At 34.4% G+C, this 15,855-nt stretch overlaps 1 protein-coding gene across 1 annotated transcript; it reads left to right on the forward strand.

The window, feature by feature from the left end:
* Positions 1–8,901, forward strand: LOC113050223 (syndecan-4-like). The gene is made up of 4 exons (XM_026213005.1): positions 1–249; positions 6,030–6,239; positions 6,686–6,860; positions 7,259–8,901. The coding sequence occupies exons 1-4, from the start codon at positions 190–192 to the stop codon at positions 7,417–7,419; spliced, it is 606 nt and encodes a 201-aa protein (XP_026068790.1). The 5' UTR covers positions 1–189; the 3' UTR covers positions 7,420–8,901.
* The last annotated feature ends 6,954 nt before the right edge of the window (positions 8,902–15,855 follow it).

Below are 15,855 nucleotides of genomic sequence, written 5' to 3' on the forward strand. Positions count from 1 at the left end.
GCATTACACAGGACTACTGCTTACCAACACAGAGGATAGTAGCAAGAAAATACGCTATATAAACCTAATCGAATCGGCCTACAAAAGGATTAACAAAGACAGGATCGGTTTGTTTTGATTTATAAAAGTGAATCACTTCGGAAACTGACTACAAATCTCTGCGTCGGGGCTTCTTATTTGAAAGAAAAGATGTTGAAAGTTTACATCATGCTGGTTTTGTCTCTGGCTGCTGCTGTTTTCGCTGAATCGGTGAGTATTTTGTGAATTTTAACTTATGTTATATTCAGTTACGATACTGGGGTTTTATAATCGACCCATATTGTTTTCTTTAATCACAAATGACGAAAGAAAAGAAGGGTTTTATATTTGCATTAGCTACGTTAAATCGTTGGCTCTCTGACAATAGACCTGTTGAAACAACAAAGCCTTATAAGTTAACGTTTAACCAATTTAAGAGGACCAAACTAGTCTTGCTCATTTTTGTTTATTGAGTATCTTAATGAGTAGCACTGGCTTTCATGTGACAGTTTTTGCCCTTGTGTCTTTTTTTGTTTATTTTATTATTAATATTATTTTGGATTCAGTCCATGAGGTTTACTATTCCATCTGTTCATTATGGAAGCTCCCACTGGAGCACATGTGAATAGGATGCCACAGCTTTGTGTTGGTCAGTTCTTTGATAACTCAAAAGAATAATAGCTTGCTGCCGATGTTTTAGGAGTTGAAATAGAAGACAAATGCCACCCAGTGTGCTTGCTCAGTCATACTGCCACACACACACGCACCCTACACACACCCTTATATAAGTCAAAATGCAAGTTCTTTGAGCACCAAACCTTCCATTCTATTAAAGACCTTTGGAAAGGAGTTGCCACAGATCTTTATCTACACTTAAACACCAACAGATGCAGCTTTTGCACTGGGTCTTGTCATTGTCCGTCAGTGTGATGTTGTGTAATCCAAGGGTAATAGAACAGTAAACCAGCTGTGCTGTTAGTAGTAAATCAGATGGTGTAATTTAATCTTTGGTGAGAATGTGAGAACAAGCTCACACATACCAAAAGCCTTGTCCTTCGAGGCAGAGATGGCCACGGCATTCCTCCAAATCATGCAGAAGTGTCTGTGTTCCTTTCGCCCCCCTCCTTTTCCATTCTTTAGCATTTTCCTGAGGAATTTGACCCCTCCTGACCTTGACCAGCCTCTCTTTTGGGATTTCACACACTTGGGCAGATATAAATGGTCCACCTCTTTCATCCAGATCCCTCCTCTTTAGCCACTGGACAAGTTTGTCTGGCTTAAACTCAACATTATATGGACACTTTAAACCTTGGCAAAGTAGGAGTGGATATTCTTGATTTGGCCTTGATGTTGGTAATATTTGAGTGTAGCTTTCACCACCTTAAAATATAATCTCTAGGAATGGCAACGAAACATGAAATTAGAAACTATTGAAAATTAGAAAAACTGAAATTGTATTTTCTTTGTAAAAACACTCCAATAATCTTTAATTTTAAAACTAATGAAAATAATTGTTGATTTATTACAAACAGTGTTTTGTGACCTTAGTATGTTAATAATTATCTTAAAACAAAACTTGCACTGTTAAAATTGTATTATTTGAAGTGTGATGGCCATGCTAGGTATCTTGCTACTGATTGTTATGAATTAGGCATGAGGTGATTTGCTTTTATTTATTCAGCTGTTTTTAGGGTGCGAAGCTCATCAGAATGGCTGTTGAAAGGAAGCAGACATGATAAATACTATTGCCAGGATGTAATAACGATTTTTGCATTGCTGTCCACTGGTCTATCAAATCGCTTTCGAGGCTGGAATGTTGGAACCGAACAAAAGGGTTTTATTTGCTGCTTGTTTGAAAGAATAATTTAGTTATTTCAGCAACTTTGCCTGTGTACGCAGATGTTTTTGACAAATGCAATGCCTTATGCTGTACACTTTTTTGTTTTGCAAGTCCAAAGGAATATCTTGAGGCCTTGTAAAGGGAATCCTGTGTTTTCTAGAGTCAGTTGGCAGACCACATCCGTTTACCGTTCCAGTTCTGTTACTTGTGGAGCTATTAACCATATGCCAGACTGGCTTTAGCTGGAAATGCTGAGAACCATCCACCAGCTGTCCTTCTTAATGACGGTTCCTCTTTCTTAAGTTGACCAGTTTATTTTTTCTGCTTATTGGTGTGGATGATAGCACTTTTTATGCTTTTATTTGTCCTTTAGTAATTAATAGCTTGTTTATGATAACATATTAGCAATTAGGCTTGTGATATGTGTATTCATCTGAATTGGTTTTACCACTTACTCTTTAGTGAAGATTATTTTTGTCTACACCCTCCCCCTAAGCAATGGCAATTTGATCAAGCCCTTTGTCTTTCTTGGCGTATAAATGTTTGTACTCCTGAAAATACCCAGTCTTCAAATAAACACCAATCTGGGTGTTTCTCAGGTCTCCGGGCTTAAGTTGAAGAAATTTTGAGCCTCATTGATGTTCCTACAAACACACAGTGGTCTTTCACATCTAGTAACACATTTATTGCTAACTTGCAATATCCTGTTATTTTCCTGCATCGTCATATTGTTTAGAATGCTCTTTTACATGTCCATTCATGCATATTATTGTTATTATTATTAATGATAATAATTCAGTGCCTCTCCATCATTCAGTGGTCATTAGACTTACTACTCCTAGCTTTTATTTTTACTTTTATATGTTTATAATTTACTTTCTTATTGTAAAACACTTTGGTTCCACTTGTGGCGTTAAATGTACTTTTTGAATAAAAAATATTATTAATGCAATAATAATGTTCATTCAGAATGTTTTGCGATCTAAATCGTAAGATTTTATTATCATTTTTGGCAGTGTCTGACTGTCAATCTTAAAGCTTCTCATTTCTGGGCAATATTAATTGCTGTAAAGCGTAATTAAAGAGTAATGAACATGATTGTTTCCTGATGAATGCACAAAGGTGAAATAGTGTGTTATGGGTGCTATTCTTCAGAGAACCCACCAAATGAATTGTCTGATGTGTATAGATTTTTGGTGAATTTCTTTCTTATTTTTGTTTCCTAAATTCAGTCTAAATCTCTGTTAATGTCAGGTTTAAGATAGTCGGGGAAGTTCCCAGGTCCTCGTTCCCAGATTATACACCACTGATTGTTTGGGCTATTCAGAACGGCTCATTTTGTATAAAACAGTCTTTGACTTAATAGTGAGAAGCTTCATTAATTAAAGCCACTAACTGATACAAGGAAAATGTGATCGCACACCCTGTGTGAGAGAATAGAGGCTGAATAGTCCTTTTTTGTTTGGTTAAGTTGAAGATTTTGAAGGAAAAGTCCAATTTCCATTTCCTTCTCATGCACTAATGCTTCAGGGCTTTTGAACAGGTGTTGTGGTGAGAATCTGGCATGTGATTGAACAGTGACGTATCGTTTAACAGGTAGGTGAGTCTTTCCGCCCCACTATTGAGATTCAGCTAGGAGTGTAGGAAGGAATAATCTCAATATACAAGTGTGATTGTGTGCAAAGTAGGATGTACACTCACTCTGTGTGTGTGAGGAGTGTATCTCATGAGGAGATCATATGACACAATGCACTGTTAAATCCGATTGGTGGAAGTGACAGACACCCTTTGTCTTGATGACTGAGACTGTAATTGGTTGTGACCTGAAAGGACAACAAGGACAGTCTTCAAACCACCACAGATGACAGCGGATAATATCTGTAGTGTAGCTCTGATGGGTCACCAATGAAACCCAGACTGAATCGAGGCATTTGAACATTTTCAGGAGACATTCTGTAAAATGTCCCAACTCTTGTGACTTTCCACACTCAGAAGTTGCTTAGTAAAACCAAGATGCAAACAGTCGTAGTTCTTTAAATATTGGCAGTGAATAATCGCCGGATCACCTCGACAGTTTTTCACTGTAACGGATGAGCCGCTGACTGTGGGATCTTCTCTTTTCGTCGCCCATGATGACTCACTGGAACAGATGCCAGACCATTTGTCAGCAGATGGTCGGATTTGCTCCCAGCTTTGCTAGTCTTGACTTGGTCCTGGTTTCCTTAGCTGATTAATTTACACAGGCTCACTTTGAGGATAAAAGCCATAATCATACTTGTAGACATCAGTCATCTTTTTTATCAAAGTCTCAACGGCTATCAGGAGTGTTGCCTAAGGGTATAATTCACTCCGAAATAAAGCTTTTACACATTTACTAGACCTTATGTTGTTTTCAATTTGTATGATTTACTTTTGTGGTCACTGATGCTAGATATAATTAGCAAACACAATAATGACATGAATAATAACTTCCATTTCAAGCTCTATATGCTCTATATATATTTTTTTATTGCTTTAATTGTGCATTTTGTCCTTCTTGGAGCTTGACAGTGCCCGTCTCCATCCATAGTTTGGACTCAAGCAGCATGAACTAAACATCTCCTTTTGTGTGAAAGGGTTTGGAACAACATGAGGGCAACTAAATGACAGAATTTAGTTTTTAGTGAGCTGCATGAATTAATTATTCTTTTAAGAGCTGCTGTTATCTTATGCATTGGTTTTGTTTCCTTTAAAAGCTGGTGAGGGTTCTTTTCTCTTTTTTTGGTTATTGCTGGGAAATTAAAAAGAAAAATTATTATTTCCTGTGTTGCGACTGAGAAATCGAGGGACTTTCTTTAGCAGTCCATCTTAGTCTGTAGATTTTAGTTTGGGTGGTGGGAGTTTTTTTAAAACTCTTTCAAGTGGCTTGTATATGTTTGCTTGGAATTTAATGGTTGCTTATGAGAATTTAAGCGTTGGTTTAATTGAACCACGGCTTTCTCAGAGTATCCGCTGTACTCTCTTCTAGCTGAGTACCTCAGAACGCGGGGGGATTTTGGAGTGGGGTTTCACAGCACTAAAGCTAAAGAAACCATAATGTATGTCGGCCTCTTTCCCCACACCCTCTTGTGGTTTCTGTCATTCTGTTTCTCGCTCTCCCTTTTTCTTTTATTGTCTTCGAACAACAGAGCAGGCTAGAGCTGACATGCAGTTTCATGTGGTGTTTGTATGATCCTGCTTTTCCTGGAAAATGAGTCAATCAGCCCCCCCCCCCCAGTCTCCGTTTTAAAAAACCCTCCCTATTGCATCTAGAGCCATTTTAAGCATTACATTTGTTTAAAAAAAATGTGTATTTAAGAAACTTGAAGTCATTGTTGCCTTACTGAAACTCTCCGTAAATTTGTCTAAGGTGGTTATGCCGTGAGCGTGCATCTGTGCATTATGAATGTTTTTGCTTTCCTGGTATGTGAAACTTCAGTGAGATCTGTTCGATTAAATCTGTTTCTGACAGCGAGCAGGAGAGAGAGAGACAGATAAAGACCCTCAGCCCCTATCTGGTGAATTCTTGTTGTTGTACACTATGGTTCCAGACCTGCACTAACTTGCCTCTTATCTTTCCAGCCCGCTTCAAGGTCAAGAGTGAATTGATTGTAATGCAGTATTGTGTGAATCACAGTTATGTACTATTCAGAATAGAATTTAATTTATTTTTATTTACACTTAAAAAAAAAAAAAGAATGCTTTGATTTCTTGCAAACATAGCAACAGTGAAAGATGGCCACTTCCATGGAAAGAGTCTTGAAAGAGAGACAAAACATAAGTTCGGGTGATCTACTTCCTCCTGTTATGCTAATAGGCTTAGTCTATTAATTGTTTAAAACCCATTCACAGTGATGGCTCTTCTAAGGTGATTAACATCGTTGGTGTGTGTTAATTAAATTGTGCTCTCAGAACAATCGTTATTATGCCATAGGCCAAAGTAACCTGCATATCTTTTAAAGTGATAAGATGTTTTACACCAGGCCTTAAAACCCCAGTTTTGATTTTATGAGGTCTCTAAATCATTCTTGTGTCACTCAGTTGTGACTGTTCCTTCAGTTACCTTTGTTTGCATTGGATTACATTATGAAAGAGTGATTTTGCACATTTTTCTTTGGTGATTTGTCCTCATGTATGTTATTTGTCTCTGTAGGTACGAGAAACTGAAACATGGATACCTCTGAAAAACAAGTCGCCCGATGATGATCTGGAGTCTTCCGGCGACTTTCCTAATGAAGATTTTGAGATTACTACTGTAAACCCAACTGACGATGAGGACGACGATGATTATGATGATGAAGAAGTTTATGATAATTATGATGGCTCAGGCTCTGGGTTTGTAGAAGGACCCATAGACAGCGAGGTAGATATGATTTTTTTTTTTTCGTTGAAAAATTTTGTATTCTACAGAAATGCCTGTTAGGAAATAGAACAAGAATTTTAATTAATGAAGTTTTTGCCTACAAGAAGTTACAAATTTTAAAGTGAAATTGATCATTACAGTAAATATTGCTTTCTATTGCATTTTATGCACTAGTTTAATATAAAAACAAATATGCAATGCAATCAGTGTTTTCTGGCTGATTTGTGACTCTTATGAGCCGATTGCTGAACTGACTCAATGATTTAAAATTCATTACTTTGGGTCATATCCAACTTGAATTGCCATTTCTTTCTTATGCATGCTTATGATTCATGAAACCATGAGTTGAATTACAGATTTGTTGTTCATATGACAGACTTTTGCTGTATATGCAACCGATTTGATTTTTATATAAATTTTCTTGTGATCGTTTTCTCCCTTCTCAGACTTTCTTCAATAGTAACCAGATCCCTGAATTGAAGGATTCATTCAAACCAAAGCCAGCTGTCGATAATAAAGTTTTGATTGAAAGCAATGAAGTGGGCTTTCCTGAAGACAGCAGAGTGCACATGACCCATGCTGGAGATGACAGCTTGTTCAACAACACAGAGATGCTTGCAGGTGAGGAGACGCGTTTTTTAGTTCAAGTTTGATGTGCAAAGTAAATACAATTAATAAACATTATTAGGCAACATTTGAATATTTAAATATAAAAAAACGTTTAGTACCCTAGTGCTTAATGTTTTGCTTTAAAATAAATCCCAGTGGTTTGTTTCATCTAACGCAGTATTTTCCAGTGTTATTTTAGTATTATTGGAAATTTTATTCTATTAAATCTGAGTATAAAAGTCCCATCAAAGTATCCCATCAAAAATGTGTAATTTTATGTTTCTTTCTGCATTAAAGATACAGTAACAATAACAAGTGATATATTTTAAATCCACACAGGCTGCTGGTATTCATTAAGGCTGTGTCTGTAGATTATGCCTCCCTCACATTTTTCTGTTTCTGTTTTCTAGCTGTTATTGCGGGCGCAGCGGTTGGTCTGGTCTTCGCCATCCTCCTCATCGTCCTGCTGGTTCACTTCGTTCTCCGCATCAAGAAGAAAGACGAAGGAAGTTACGACCTGGGCAGGACGCCCATCTACAAGAAAGCTCCTACCACAGAATTCTATGCATGAGCATCCACACCCTCACATACTTTCTCTCCCTCTCTTTTGAACTATAAGCTCACACAGTGCCTCGGCCTGATGGGCCGCCGCCAACCTCACACACCACGAAAACCACAGAAGGACCTCACACAAATAATTAACTCTTGCCTGGACAATTGCATCGAAATCTTAAAGCGAGGGCATAGCGTCTGTTGCCAAACCGCTCAAATACATTTTTTTTCTCGTCATCTTGTTCTCTCACACATATTGCCTTTTCACCATGTGGCCCATTGTGTCCATTATATTTTTTTAAATAAAACACTACACGGTGCAATGGAGCCGTTCACAGGTTAAAGGCTTTGGATTGACCATTGAACCAGCCGTTATGACAAACAGTCAGTGTCACGATCGGTGCTACAGAAGGGATGGTTACGTTATCAGATGTCTTTTTTATTTTTAAATCTGTGTGCTGTAAAACTTTTTATCTCCTTAATAAAACATCAGAAGTGGAACCAAATTAAGGGCATGCAGTATATGTTTGAAGCTAAATTCTGTGAGAGCAAACCTGAAATCGGTGTGCTATAGTAATGTATACTCATTTCAACCATGTTATGGTACATTCCTCATATCTGTATGTCATTGCTGTGTTGGTTCTGTGCGACGAGAGACTCGATCCACTATAGTGCTGCTTGACTGTCTGCTAAGCTCCTTTAACAGGTACAGATGTTGATTGAGAATCAGCTCACTTTAAACAGGCTTGTACATCCAGGGATCTGTATATAGCCATTTGAATAAAATGTAAAACATTGATACTTAGCAATTTCTTGATAGCCTTTTATTTACCAAATATTTATATGCCAAAATAATTTCTTTTGTTCTTGTATCTCATCCTGGTATACACTTTTGGCATAAAACCTGTTCGTGAAACACTTTGCATCTGTATCTTTCAGAACCCTTTTATGTAAAATGTTTCGTTTGAGAACCATGACCAATGCTAGTACTAACTTTTTTTTTTTTTTTTTTCAGTGTTTTTGTAGAAATTCCTTTTTTATTTTTATTTTTTGTATTAATTTAACTTTTATATTTTATTGCCTGCCTTCAGGTCGGGAGTTTTACTCCACTTTCTCAGCTGTTGTACATATGATAATTTTATTTAATTTTTTTTAGTTTTTAGATTTGTTTTATATACAGTAGTGCAAAAAAAAAAAAAAAACAATTCAAAGCTTAGTCTTTTTTTTTTTTTTTTTAAGAGTTTCTATTTCTTTTAGACTTTTTAAGCTGAATCTATTTATGTTTCGTAGAAGGATGTTCTGGATTAGTTAAGGGGAACGTGATTGCGCTGTGTCTTACTAGCATGGTGTAAAATGATTAAATAGAAAAGCGAAAAAAATCTGCTGCTTTGTTTTGGTCACATCCAGATAAAATCACTGATCTAATGTTGAAGTCAATGAATCATTGATTTCTTCATGAAGGTTCTGATCTGTTGAAAATAAAGCTGTTTTATGCACATAATAAAGTTGTCTGGAACTTCTTTTTTCCCACATAAAATGTCACTATATTTCTTCAGATGTGATTCGAGATTATTCGAAATTGCTAATTGAAAGTTTGAGCTGTACTATCAACTGGTCCTTCCTCTTGATCTAAAGCACACCTGGATCAAGTCAAAAATTCATTTATTTAGGGTCTGTGTGGTATAGAAAGGCTTTTAGACATTAGTGAAGGAAAAAAGTATGAAATGAGAAACACTTTAGTTTACAAACACACTTGAATTTGAAGCTAAGGAGACTGATTCTTGGATTCAAATGTATTTTATTAATCTTATTTAGTGGGTACTGCACAATGTTTTGGGATTGTTTCAAGGATTCAGTTCTGCAGAAGTTCTTTTGCTATGGTCCTTCAAAACAGAAGCTATCTGAGCCACCATTGTGGTTATTTTTGACAGTCTTCAGATATCTTGCATGAACTTTAGTATGTAATGTAAGTGCCTCAGTGTTAAACTGGGAATTTCCACCTCTAGAGAAATTACTGTAAAGTGTGTGTGTGTGTGTGTACTGTATCCAGCATGCTGATGCCTGTCTGCTTTGCTACCAAAACATATAAGCATACCAAGATAATAAAGACTGTTTTCTTTTAGGATTGAAGGATAAAAATAGAAAGTGTTTTGATTAAAAGTGTAAGGGGTCATGCATGAATCTTGATCATATCTAAATACAGCAGCTCCAAAAAATCAGCCACACTTTTTGGTTGGATATTTTGTTATACAACGAGTTTCATAAAATGTTAAGCTAGGCATAGTGGCTAAATACTTTATAACCGCTTAAGGCTGATCGTCTGTTTGATAATGCAATATTATAATGGTTATTGACAGGGTGTGTTGAACACATGCCCTCTGACGTCACACTTCCTTACCTAATTTAGCACGAACAGTTGGTTGAGACATTTAGGAAAACCAGTTGAAGCCTGCTTGGCAATGCAGAAATGAAATGACCTGACCTGCACGGGGAAGTTCCCTTGCAATTGATTAAATCTTCCAAAGATGTGCTGTAAAAATATCTTATACAGATTGAAAATAGATGCAAATGTGGCAGTTTCCATGATAAGTTAATCTTTTATCTGTTGGGGAAAAACCATGCTTCCAGTAACAGGTTGAATGGACTAGACAAAGAAGTAGCCTATTATTGGGCATTTTTCCCGCCTCATGGAACGCTCGCGTTTCCTGCTGCACATCTGAATGCATTTCAGAAAAACAAGTCATGGAAGGTTCTGGAAAATGTTCAAACTGTCATGTATTACGCAATCCTATTGTAAGATGAACGGTGCCTTTTCACTTTCAACTCCAGCCCGGGTTTGTTTACTCAAGAGGTGGGGCAAAACACACAGGAGAAAACGGCCGCTTGCCATATAAACGCACTATATAGAAAGAATTTCCTATATTATTGTGTTTTTCTTATTGCAGTTCAACACATTTTAAAGTAACCCCTACATTTAGATTGAACATAATGAACATCAGGAGCGGGTTGCAAAAACAGCTTAGACTAGTCTTAAAAAGTTACTCTTCTAATTTATTTTCTTGGTCATAACTTTTTTTAAAGTCAGTTACAAAAAGGTAGATTGGTTTAATGTGAATCCAAAAAATAAGACGGATTATCTCTTGGCTAACTGTTAGTTATTCAAACTATTTTGTAAGACACAGTCTTAACATAGTTTCTGTGTTTATGCAACTGCAGGCCTTGTTGTCACTAAAATCTTACTAACTGCAAGATTATTAGTCTAAATTCCACAAGTCTATAATTACAGTATATTTTGACAGACAAGTTAATCTTAGTGCTTCAGTAGCCTAATATTTAAGTTTTGTACAAGTCGGCACATTTTTTTTAATCATTAACCAGAAGCAAATATATAATAATGATTAAAATAAATAAATAAATAAAATAAATAAATAAGCAAAACATTAATATATATAATGATCATTAAAGCAAAACATTAATATATATATATATATATATATATATATATATATATATATATATATATATATATATATATATATATATATATATATATATATATATATATATAGCTGGTGCATGAATGAATAAATAATGATATTTAAAAAAATATACATTCCTCATATTTAGGCCTATATACAGGTTTTTTCATACATTGGCCTACCAAAAACATATTCTTATCAATAATGCTACAAATGTTAAATTGCAGCCAATGTTTGTGTCTATTGGCTTAAAAAAATACAAATAAAATTAGATATTCACTGAAATTATTTTTAAAAAGCATGACAACAAGTCCTAGACTCTTTAAAAAAAACTCTACTAAGAGAATATGGCCCTGTTATTTTGACTTGACAGGGACTAATAATATCAGCAGTCTTTTACTATGGCACCATGCACCTCTTTAATCGCCATTAAAACTTGATGATGAAGTTTAAAGCAGTTGCATCTTGTGAGGATGTCACCCCAAATCTGCATTCACGAGTTCACCCTTACATCTAATCTGAAGGCGAATAGTAGGCATATTTTGGCGTGCTGTCCTGGGGGAGGGGTCCAAATAACTCCCCCTATCCCCAATTTGGGATAAATAGATTAGAAGTGAGTTGGGGTGGAGGAGGGATGCCGAAAAAAAAAACTGTCGTGGGACAGGAGGTAGGAAGACTGGATATATATACGCTTGTGTGCTATTTAAGATGATTAGCTAAACGAGATGCACCTCTGACAAATTGGATGATTATCTGATCGTGCTTCTCCCGAACTTTGTTAATAAAACCACATTTAATTAGACTGTTCACAGAGAGACGTGAGCTATGATATTATTCCATTTCTGCTCGATATGAGGAACAGGTCAGAGATGGACAGTAAACAAGAAAAGCAAACAAAGATAAGGCTGAGCAGTTTAATTGCACAAGGATGTTGGCCGCCTGTGTGTGCATCGTAAAGTTTGCCTACTGCAGGCAAAGCTAGAAAGAAAAGACTGCAGTCTTGTAACTGCATTTCTTTACTGTTGTGAGATAGATGTGGGCGAGATTAAAATGCTAAAATTTCTCGCCGAGTTCAAGATGACTCGAGTCTATCACACTTTATCTTCATGTATGTTTTTATATTGTGTGTAGACAGCAGTGCAGTGCACTAGTATTCATTCATATGCGAACAGCGTTAGAAAAATTACCTCTTGCTGCCACCTGCTGGTTTGTTAAAGACATTATATATTAAGCCTTGATCCTTTCTGCGGTAGATCTGTTATAAATGTACTGAATATAATCGTGGTTTTCAGATTAAATTCATCATAAAAAGCCATCTTCAAAGCCATTTTATACGCAAATTCTGAGAACAGATATAGTGCAAATATTTATATTTTTTGTGCAAAGTAGTTTTTGAGGATTTTCAAGGAATAATGACAAACTTCAGTCCAGTTTAATTGTTTACTTGTATAAAATGTCTTTTAGTTTAGATTTTTATAAAGTTTTTAAAGCCCGACAGGCATGTTAATTAAAAATGTAATAGGCCTACTTATTTTATTATTTCTTTTTTCCTTAGTTTTTTTGCATGTAATAGCCTTAATTGTCCAAAAGGGGACAACGTTGCAGTTTTTTTTCCGTCTGTCTTTGAAAAAAAAAGAGTTTCCGCAGCTCAATCAATCTTCTGTAGTAATGGTGTGGCCCAAATATTTGAATGAACAAGACAGGTTCAGCAACACATTCATTATACTCTCAATGAGGAGAACAAGCTGCAGCTGAAAACATGGAAATATCAGATAATCTTTAAACTTAACTTGAGTCAATGAAGCACAGCACAGGTGAAGTTGAGAGCACATGTATATTAGCAGACTGTGGCTTCTCCTCCAGAACATTTGTAAACACCTTTATATTTCATTTGTCCCGACTACACCTGAGAAATGCCTGTGGTTAACACCTCGACAGCACATTTCTCCGCGCAAAGATACCAGCGTGGCATGAAGGGGGTCAAAGATATCTGCCAGCACATTGAAAATCTGGGATTCAAAACCTGAATATAAAACTTAAGGATTAAACCAAACATTGTGTTGATGATTTGAAGTTTATTATTATTCATAAAATATAATAAATGATAAAACAATAAACTTAAAATAAATAATTCAATGTATAAACATTGAATTCAATTGATGAAAAATGAAATAAGTAAAACAATGATTTCTAGATTTTTGAATAAATATTACAATGTATTAATAATAAAATAAAATAAACAATAAAATAATAGATATATAATAAATAATAAAACATATGAATATACTTATTCAAATGTTTAAAAATTTTTTTAAAAAAAAATATTTAGTTATTATTATTTCTAGTTTATTATTAATAAAATATAATAATATTATAATAAACTTATAACATATTAACAATAAAATATGACAAATAATAAAGTAATAATGCATGTTTATATTATTATTATTATTATTATTATTATTATTATTATTATTATTATTATTTCTAGGTGACTGTTATTTCTAGGGGGCTTTCATTGAAGCTCAAGATTGGAACATCTCAAATGATGCTGAAGTGCATGAACATCAGGTTTTCTGTGTCATTTTGAGTGTCATTGAAGAGATATTAAGAATGCATGCTGCCTTTTTTTATTCACTGTCAATTCAGTTGTAGATTAGATCTGTAATGATAACATTTGTATTAAATGAGAAAAATGCACAAGGGAAGTATTTTCACTAGTGGTCTTTGACAGAAGAAATCTTCCTGGTGATCCAAGCGTCTGGGTGTGGGTTAAACCACAGGCCATGTTTCCTCCATCCTTCTGAAAACATGCTGAGAGATGAACATCTCGGACAGTTTGCTGGCCAGCGCTAAGGTTTTCACCCCTGGATGAGCATGTTTATGTGTGTGTGTCCTTAGCTTCACCTACACAATCCAAAACACTCTCCATTCCCTCATCTGTTTGTCTATGGAGGTGAATATTTTTAATGTTCGGGAAGGATTGGAATTCTGTGTGTGGGTGTCTAACATAGCATTACCAATAGTCCATATATTTGACTTGAGGAAATAAACTGATTCTCCACAGGCTTTAAATACGAATGTATGATCAAGCTTGAGTAGAAACAGAGTGCAGTACCAGTTTCTACATCCCAGAAACTTAAAACATGTCATGTGACCTCTGACCTCATACCAGTGTGATGATATTTAGATGATGTGGCAATTGAATTTTAAATCCATTCACTTTGTTTAATCTTTTAGTGTTAAACTACCTCTATATTACTACACAGCTCACTGGGATACTTGATTCTGATTGGTCGATAGATGCTTTCTGCTCAAATAATAATATCATTTTAGCTCAAATATTTATTTAATTAATAAACATAGCTTATTTATTATTTTATTTATTTATTATTTATTTATCTCCATTTGTTTTTCTTTATTTCATTTTATTTACATGTATTTATTTTATTTCTTGTTTTTATTTTATATATAATTATATATACAGTATAGACCAAAAGTTTGACATAACTATTTTTAATGTTTTTGAAAGAAGTTTCTTCTGCTCATCAAGCCTGCATTTATTTGATAAAAAATACAGAAAAAAATGTAATATTGTGATATATTATTACAATTTAAAATAATTGTTTTTAATTTTATTATACTTTAAATTATAATTTATTTCTGTGATGCAAAGCTGAATTTTTAGGATCATTATCACACGATCCTTTAGAAATCATTCTAATATGATGATTCATTATCAAAGTTGGAAACAGTTCTGCTGCTTAATATTTTTTCTGAACATGTGATACTTTTTTAGGATACTTTGATGAATAAAAAGTAAAAAAAAAAGAAGTTATGTTTTTAAAATATAAATATTTTGTAATAACAATATACACTACTGGTCAGTAATTTGGGGTCAGTAATTATTTTTATTTTTTTATTTTTTTGTTAATAAAATCAATACTTTTATTCAGCAAGGATGTGTTAAATTGATGAAAAGTGATAGTAAGAAAATATATTATTAGAATATATATTAGATTTTTTTTAATTTTGAATAGGTGAAGTTCTTTTTAACCTTTTATTGATCAAATATATTAGACAGCAGAACTGTTTCCAACACTCATAATAAATCCGAATATTAGAATGATTTCTAAATTATCATGTGATAGACTGGATGTTACATGTGACACGGAAGGCTGGAGTAATGATGCTAAAAATTCAGCTTTGCATCACAGGAATAAATTATATTTTTTAACTATATTCAAATAGAAAACTATTATTTTAAGTTGTAATAATATTTCACAATATTACTGTTTTTTCTGTATTTTTGATCAAATAAATGCAGGCTTGATGAACAGAAGAAACTTCTTTCAAAAACATTAAAAATAGTCATGTTTCCAAACTTTTGGTCTGTACTGTATATACATAAATATATATATATATATATATATATATATATATATATATATATATATATATATATATATATATATATATATATATAACTAAAACATAACTTATTGTTTTAATATAAAGTACTAGACTATATCAGAATTTCCAGTTCAAAATTGGATGTTCTCTTCAGTCTGCTATGTGCTGTTTCTTAGGTGATTGTGAAACTAGCAATTTATGGGTGAAAAGTTCTTCACCATTTTTATTTCCGTGAAGATTGCATATAAAATCATGTTTAATGCATAGATCATTTGCATATCAGATCTGTCCCGTGGCTCATAAATTGAGGACCTAAGCAGCGCATTATTCTCGTGACCTTATGCAAAGCTTTTGGTTTTATGTATTTAGTGACGCATGCTTTAAGAAGTAATATTGCAGTTGAATGAATCTGGACAGCATGACATCAGAGAGTAATTAAGCTAGTTTGTGTTGGAATTCCTGCGCTCAGGTTTGCGCACAATTTAAGCACCTGCAGGTTTGTGTGTGTGTGTGTGTGTGTGTGTGCGTGCTGTTTTCACTGGACCATGTTCAAACTCGGAGAA

This window comes from Carassius auratus, chromosome 31, assembly GCF_003368295.1.
Source record: "Carassius auratus strain Wakin chromosome 31, ASM336829v1, whole genome shotgun sequence".
NCBI lineage: Eukaryota > Metazoa > Chordata > Actinopteri > Cypriniformes > Cyprinidae > Carassius > Carassius auratus.

Coding starts and splice junctions, on each gene's coding strand:
- LOC113050223 (XM_026213005.1), top strand. CDS start 190: ATGTTGAAAGTTTACATCATGCTGGTTTTGTCTCTGGCTGCTGCTGTT. Junction 250..6,029: donor CTGCTGTTTTCGCTGAATCG/GTGAGTATTTTG, acceptor TTGTCTCTGTAG/GTACGAGAAACTGAAACATG. Junction 6,861..7,258: donor CAACACAGAGATGCTTGCAG/GTGAGGAGACGC, acceptor TCTGTTTTCTAG/CTGTTATTGCGGGCGCAGCG.